This window comes from Lygodium microphyllum, chromosome 25 (assembly GCF_053477565.2).
Source record: "Lygodium microphyllum isolate KBCC chromosome 25, Lygodium_microphyllum_v1.1.10, whole genome shotgun sequence".
Classification (NCBI taxonomy): domain Eukaryota; kingdom Viridiplantae; phylum Streptophyta; class Polypodiopsida; order Schizaeales; family Lygodiaceae; genus Lygodium; species Lygodium microphyllum.
In genome coordinates this window covers 42,385,865-42,393,834 of record NC_141159.1, presented here as the reverse complement: position 1 = coordinate 42,393,834, position 7,970 = coordinate 42,385,865, and the positions used below count along the sequence as shown (strand labels likewise).

At 41.5% G+C, this 7,970-nt stretch overlaps 1 protein-coding gene across 1 annotated transcript; it reads right to left on the bottom strand.

Moving 5' to 3' along the window:
* Nucleotides 1-3,040: 3,040 nt before the first annotated feature.
* Nucleotides 3,041-6,918, bottom strand: LOC148014137 (pentatricopeptide repeat-containing protein At3g09040, mitochondrial-like). Its single transcript, XM_087666978.1, has 2 exons — nt 6,496-6,918; nt 3,041-6,413 (listed from the first exon to the last, which is right to left on the bottom strand). The coding sequence occupies exon 2, from the start codon at nt 6,215-6,217 to the stop codon at nt 4,133-4,135; it is 2,085 nt and encodes a 694-aa protein (XP_087523104.1). The 5' UTR covers nt 6,218-6,413; nt 6,496-6,918; the 3' UTR covers nt 3,041-4,132.
* Nucleotides 6,919-7,970: the final 1,052 nt, after the last annotated feature.

Sequence of the window (7,970 nt, the reverse complement as noted above, 5' to 3'; positions counted from 1 at the left end):
AATATCTCAATATATTTTTTCTAGAACAAAGAAATATCTCAATCATACTACTTGAACTGAATGTCCAAATAATGATGTAACAGGCCCAAATTTGGTATGTCAGAAGCCAAATTTGACTTAGTCTTAAAATCAACAATTAGGACCAATGAGCAACCTATCACTGACATCAACCACAAGTATTAGAGGCACATCACCCTTGTGTCTTACATATAAGGTGCTTTCAATTGGACTATTTATGAAAACCACGTGTAGCCAAGCATGCATGCATATTGTCATACCAAGCCTAAGGTGGTTGCTTCAGACCATGCAGCAATGCCCTCTTCAATCTACACACTTTGTTTTCATGCCCCTTATATGCAAAGCCACGAGGATTTAAAACATTACTTTCTCATATAAATCACCACTCAAAAATGTAGTTTTAATACCCAACTGATGCACAATCCAACCAATGCATACCAATCTAGAAGCAACCAATTCATAACAATATAATGCATAAGGGACATTGTGAAAAACCAAAACAAGTACAACTACACAAAGATGTATCCAATTTGCTATTAGGTAATACTTACACTAATCATTTTGGTATCATCCTAGACTAAATCTCTAGTCTCCCATCAACAAGTTCATCATTTACAAATAATCAAAAATAGGTTGATTTATCAATTGGCCATGAGAAACTTGCATACACAAAAATTATCTCATTTCACGCTACATTTCCATGTCCACCATTAAAAAGAGGCAAGAAAGTATCATATGTATATCTTATGATCGTACATCTATCTCCTTACTACATGAAAGGAAAGGGTGCATAGTATCTTCCATGAAGGCAACATCATGACTCAAAAAATTACACTTAGCTTATGGATGATATATCGCATAACCTTTACTTTCAGCACTATAACCAACAAAGATACATTTCATAGCCTTCCCATTCAGTTTGTTGCATTGTTATACTAGTACAACAAGAAGAAGAAAGTTAGGAAAAAGATTGAGTAAGTAGAAAGAGGAGGAGGAAGCCAGTTAGAAGAACAAGTATGGAGAACTAGGAAGCCAAACGAAGAAGATAGGCTAGAACAAGGAGAGCAAGAAAAGATAGATCAAGGCTAGAAGGCCAACAAAGAAAAGGAATAAGAAGAGCAAAAGATAGAGAAGGAAGAGAATGAGAATGAGACAAAGCAAAAGGAGAAACCAAACGCCAAGAAGCGAAGGCAGGCCGCTGGAGCTAAGGTGAGAGATGAGAATAAGGATGCATCCAAAACCCCCCAAGCTAAACTTGTGGCTAAGGACAAAGCAAACCAAGCTTTTGATCCAAGGCCACATCCCATCCCAACCAACTCGGACCAAAGTAGGAACCCAATGCACTTCAGCAATGGAGTCATTGGCTACACCTTTGAGCCTGAAGAGGCAAACCCTTTCAAGCTTGGACAGAATGAGTCAGAGGACAAGCCTCAAAGAAGGGAGAGCATGAGGGAGTGCTCGCAATATGGTCCAATCAATGTAACTTAGTGCCATGGAAAGGAACCTTGCTAGTTGAGTCTTAGAGAACTCTCTAACTCACTCTTAAGGTGAATGTCTTTGGACTATAGAACCCGTTGGGACCATACTCAATACTAGTAAAGATTGAGATCTCGACATTCAAGCCGCAAGCAGTGCGAGTTGTCATCCCGATCCTATGGATTCATGACACACCAAGCACCACATATATGGGCATCACCCCAAGAACTTCAAGAATACCTCTACTTCCGCAAACTGAAATCCGGTCTAAGTGTGACGACTTAGTCCATTCCCCTCCAAGAACTTCCACTCAAAATGATGCTAAGAAGAGCCAAGGAGGAACCATACACCAAGACCACGCCTTTTGTGCGAGAAGGCAAGCTTGAACCAACCGGTTTGTCTAAGTTCAAAGCAAGCAAGAAAGATTCGAGGAGGCCAAGGAAAACATCCCAAGTTCTTGACTTGGAGATGAGGACAAAGTATCTTGGTAAACGAACCAAGAGACCCAAGTCTCCAAGGCCCAAGGCAATGACAAGAAGAAAGGGAGAAACGGAACAAGGAGCAATGCAATGAACTACCTCCCTTAAGGCGTGGAACAACATGGCTACAACCATGCAACCACGCCTTGACCCCAACAACGCAACAACTTGGAATTCCAACTACAAAGCTTGCCATGCAAAACCATAAGTGCCAAGCCACCTCAAGTTAGGACTACGAAGCCTCCACTCCTCAAATGTGATTGAGTGGAGGGTGGATTGGAATGCAAAAAGAATAACATAACTAATTCTACATGGGTAGACACCCTGGCCAACTTGATAGAATAAGTTATGTTAAGACCCCCAAGTCGTAGTGCGGCAGCCACTGACCAGCTTATTAGAAAAGGCTACAGTAAGACCCCGCTAAGGAGTCAAGTCCTAGATCGGTAAACATACCAACTTGATAGCATAAGCTGTATTAAGACCCTAGAATGAGTCAAGAAAGCACCCTTAGATTGTTGAGGACAACAATCCATTATGCGGGGGTGAGTGTAAGGGTATGGGCTTTGTAGCTATACCATAGCATTGGATCCAAAAACACCTAGATAAGTAGTAGTGACTCTGAGCTCTCCTTGGTTTTCACTCTACATGTGATTCCCTCTACTCGATGGTGAACCCTCACATGTGCGGCATCACGAGGATGTAGTCCTCAGATGTGCCTCAATGTTGTATCTTTCAATATCATGAATACAAAAATCCCTTATTGATATATCTTGCATGCCATTACCTCATGACAATTTATGACTTGAGGTCCCGTAAAGATCCATAACAAAGGGGGGGAGGGGGGAGATAGATATGTGTTCAACCTAACAATTGGGCTACACTCATTTGTGAAGATTGAGATAAAACATGTGTTCACCCGAACAATTGGACTCTCTCTCTCTCTCTCTCTCTCTCTCTCTCTCTCTCTCTCTCATGCGTAGGCTAATAGCTTATAAAGAGCTTATCCTCATCCACATCACCTTTTGATTGCACCGCTATATTGGAGTTGAAAAATGGCTTGTCTATGATAGCCTCCCTCCCCAAGTTTACATAGATTAGCTTAGGGCTACCATTTACAACCTAAGACCTATTCTCACATACTAATCACCCTCTTTATGCCCTCTATTCAACAAATGTGCACCATGAATCTCAAAACACTCTCTCAATGCCAACATGGAGAAAAACCACATGTATCAATTGCAAATGGATTGGTGATTTCTCAACAAATTGGACACATGAAAGACCTGATGAACACTTTTAGCACCCATCCAAATTGGACACATGAAAGTCCACACTGCTTAAAGATGTAGACATGCTTCTAAGGATTGATCACAAGCGAAACCTCAGATAGTTATAGTTGTACAAAATGTGCATATGGCAAATATCCAAAGTTTCAGAAGCGACTCAATCTCACCTGGTGCTTCACACTCTTGCAAGTTTTATTGCTCTCCAAACTTACCTTCCAAAACTTGTGTGTTTTTTCCCTGCAGGACAGTGCCTAGCAAGAATTAACACCATTTCAACGGGATGACAGATTTCACTCTCAGAATAATACTGCATCAAAAAAGTGATAACTTAAAAAGGTTCTGTTAAAGTTCTGGAGTGAGGAGCCACTTTAACATCTGGACTTAACACAGTAATTCACCTTGCTAGAATTGAACACATATATGGGTCATCCATTGATGTACAATTAAATTTCACTGAGGATGAGGTAAACCTTAGTATTTTCGGGGTTGTTGGCACCTTTGATGCCAACTCATGACATCCTGAACAAAAACACATCCCCAACCTGCACGGTATCCTAGTCTAGAAATCGCAAGTTGTAATAGCCACTCCTTCCTGTTTATGTTCCACGCTACATAACTTGTTACCTCACAAAGGGCAATTTATTTTGGTGTTCCTTTTTGCAACAAGGATTGATATTGCCCTTGAAACACATATATAGCCCAATCCCTTCAACAGCCTTGCTACTGAGTACAGTCGTGCATGGCAGTGAAATCCATACAAGATTCCAAAGTAATGCCTACCATGTTGAACATAACCATCACATTTTGTATACTTCCATTTACTACAGATCCAACAATCCTTCATCTAGTGCCTCAAGCTAAGAGGATAAGCCTCTACATACACATCATTTCGGAAAGCAAATCTAAATTTGGCACATACCCTACATCTTTTAAACATGAACTTAACTTTTCTAGTCTTGCCACGTCTTGGTTGTGACTACCTACAATAAATACATGCAGCTTCTTGTCTATTTCTATCAATGCAGTTGCAGATTTTTTCTTTGCTTGTACAAGTTCCTTAAGCTGAGTTATTTTATTTGCATCACCCCACCTGCCAGCACTCGCATAAATATCTGTCATTAGCAAGTATGCAGCAGCATCTTCAGGAATGCCCTGCACGAGCTGCTCAAAGCACCTCAGGCCTACTTCCACCTTCCCATAGTTTTTGCATCCAGTGAGCAACGCTGTAACTGATGGAGGACAATGCATGGCTTCAACAAATTTCTCAGCCTCATATACATATCCTGAACGTGCAAGAAGATCAACCATACAAGTACAATGATCGACTGTTGGTTCAATACCATGCACTTCTCTCATGATGCGGAAGTATTCTTGGCCCTTTGTAACCATGTTGGCATGGCTGCATGCAACAAGAAGGCATGTGAAAGTAACCACATCTGGCTTCACATCCTCCTTTTGCATATCTTCAAAGCATTTTATGGCCATGTTACCCTCATAGTTTTCCCCATAGGCCTTTATCATAGCATTCCATGATACTACATCTCGAAGAGGTAGTTTCTCAAACACTTCCCGTACTTGTTCGATACACCCACATTTACCATACATACCTAGCAATGTGTTGCCAACAAAAAGGTCTCCTCCTAGTCCCATTTTCCTTAATTGATCATGTATTTTGCGGCCCGTCTCTAAAGCTCCTACAGTGCCACAAGATTTTAAGCATTGAACAAATGTGATGGTGTCTGGATATACACCTTCCAGTTGCATCTCCTCAAAACAGTTCAACACTTCTTCATCAAGTGCATGTTCAGAGTATCCTGAAATAAGTGCCCCCCATGAAACAGCATCTCGAAATGGTAGCCTATCAAATGTATCCTGAGCTTCAGTCATCAGTCTGCATTTTGAATACATATCCAGCAGGGTGTTGCCAACATAAGGTTCTCTTTCAAGACCCCTATTTGTAATCTCAGAATGCAGCAGTTGACCTCTTTCTGACGCTTCAGGGCTGTTACAAGCTGCCAAAATGCAAACATAACTGTTTGTATTTGGAGATACACCCTCCAACTTCATCTGTTCAAAGCACTTAAATGCTTTATCACGAAGCCCATTTTCAGCATAGCCTCCAATCAATGCTGTCCATGAAACTATATCCTGAATTGCCAGCTGGTCAAATGCTCCTTTCGCATCAACAAGGGCACCACATTTTGCATACATATCTACCATAGAGTTGGCTACAAAAAGGTCTGCATCCAAACCCCTTTTGGCAATGTCAGTGCAAAGAAGTTGACCTCTACTTGTTATTCTGATGCTCCCACAAGCTTTTAAGCTCCAAACAGCTACAACTGGATCTAGTGATAAGCCCTCCTGCTGCATCTGCTCGAGACAAGATATGGCCTTGTCACCAAACCCCTGTTCAGCATATCCTGCAATCAATCCAGTCCATGAGACAGCATCTCGGACAGAAAGCTCATCGAACACATCACATGCGTCTGCAAGCAAGCCACATTTGCCATACATATCCAGTAAAGTGTTTCTGATAAAGTGGTCCTTTTCTAGTCCTGTTTCCACAATCTCAGCATGTATCAGTCTGCCTGTTTCCTTGTCTTTCAACCTAGCACAAGCTCTAAGAATAGGCAAAAAAGTATAATTACTTGGCCTTACCAACTTCTGACACATTTTCTGATAGAGCTGGAAGGCATGCTGCTGTTCTCCATACTCGACATATGCAACAAGAAGTGAACACCAGGAGTGCTCATTCTGGAAACTCAAGCGGTCAAAGGCAGCCTGAGCATCAGCCAGACTCCCACAGTCTGCCAACATTGGGACCAGATAGTTACCAAGGACTCCATCTGTATCCAGGCCATGCCGCTGCATGTAGCTGTAGATGCGCTGGGCGAGCGGCAGGTTGCGAGACTGTCTGCATTTTTGGAGTGTGGTAATCAAGGTCTCCAAGGCAACCATGACGCCTAATAACCTGAATACCTAGATTGTCAGAGTAACCATGGATCTGCACAGAGATCAAAATCTTCTTTTCCATTTTGGATGCGTTGACATTCTCTGCATTACCCAGGCAGTGCCGCTGCATGTAAGCATAGAGGAGCTGGGCGTACGGCCGGATGCAAGACTGTCTGCAGTTTTGGAGTGTGGCAATCAAGGCCTGCAAGGCAACCATGACGCTTAATAACCTGAATACCAAGATTGTCAGAGTTACCATGGATCTGGACAACAGAGATCAGAACCTTCTTCTACATTTTGGATGCTTTGACATTCCGTGCATGTCTGGAGCTGCTGAACTTGCCTTCTGTCCGTGCCCGCCATGGAGCCATGGCTCGCAAATCCATGTCGATCACTCTCCTTTTCCCTGTGCAAGGACCTGTGTCTCATCATCGTTCAGCTCTACGGCACAAGCCTGGAGCTGTAGTGAACGTGCGTGAGAGCCTGGAGGCTAGAGGGAGGCTAGAGCAGTATAACTGTATTCACATTTTCAATGACATGGGACACAACTATGCCTTTAACCCATGTAAGAGCCAGCCGATCTAACCCGGCATGGTGCCTGTGCGTTCACGCTGACTTCGATTTTAGAGACTAGCGTTCGTGTGCACTTTGCAAGGTAATTTCACACAATAAATCATTTCTCCTCTTTCTCTTCTTCATTTCTAAGATGTTTTATTTCTCTCACTCTCTCTCTCTCTCTCTTTGCCCCCAATTCTCTCTATAAATCCTCTTTCTCCCTCTCTCCATCTCTATCTTTTGTTTTATTGTATTTTCTCTTATCTCCTCTCTCTCTCTCTCTCATTATAAAATAGAGAATGCTAGATATACATACAATCTCATCTATACATGATAGTAAGAAGACCTATGATTGCTTCATCATGTAGTATCTAAAATGGTTTCCTCTCTCTCTCTCTCTCTCTCTCTCTCACATCAAACTTAAAACTAAAAAGCACCACAAAAATAATTTCTCCAAGAGACCTAGTCAAAAGAAAGCTATCTTGTCTTTCGAGCAATCATTTTTATTTCCAAGTAGGACATTCATAAGTAAAGTTGAGCCAGATGCCAATATCTTTGGCCTCTTTACACCAATCATGCCATGAAGGGAAGGTATAAGACATTCTACTTTCCATTAGCAAGCCACAAAGGCCAAGTGTAAGACACTCTATTTTTTATCTGCACATAGCCGATTGTTTCCAAACGAGTAAATGGTTGACTCCAACAAAAAAAGACAATGTCTCCAAGATGCCTAATAGAAATAAAGCTTCCTCTTCTTTGAGAAATCATTAGCAAAATCTTCATCCTCAAGCAAAACATGCGAAGGTGAAGCATGGAATCATCCCACAGTTTCTATTGGTAATTGCATGGGTGATGCGATAGTGTTACCTCTCTCTTTAGCACTTCCATTAGAACAAAATCACAATATAAGTACATGGAACGACTAACAAAGACCATTTCACTCTAACAATAATAATACCTAGCCAAACATTTGTGAACCATTCAATAGGTACTAACAAATGTTGATGCAACATCACAAAACAATCCACATCCTGGAACCCATACTTAAGCCAATGCCTTAGTATCTTATTAGTATGAGAATGTTGAAACCTCTTCTTGTGGTCCACCTTGTATAAATGTACCTCGAAACATTGTGTGTATCCACGATGTGCAACTTCAATAAAAATTGGGAGCTTAATGTTGATATTAACATCATCATAGAAAT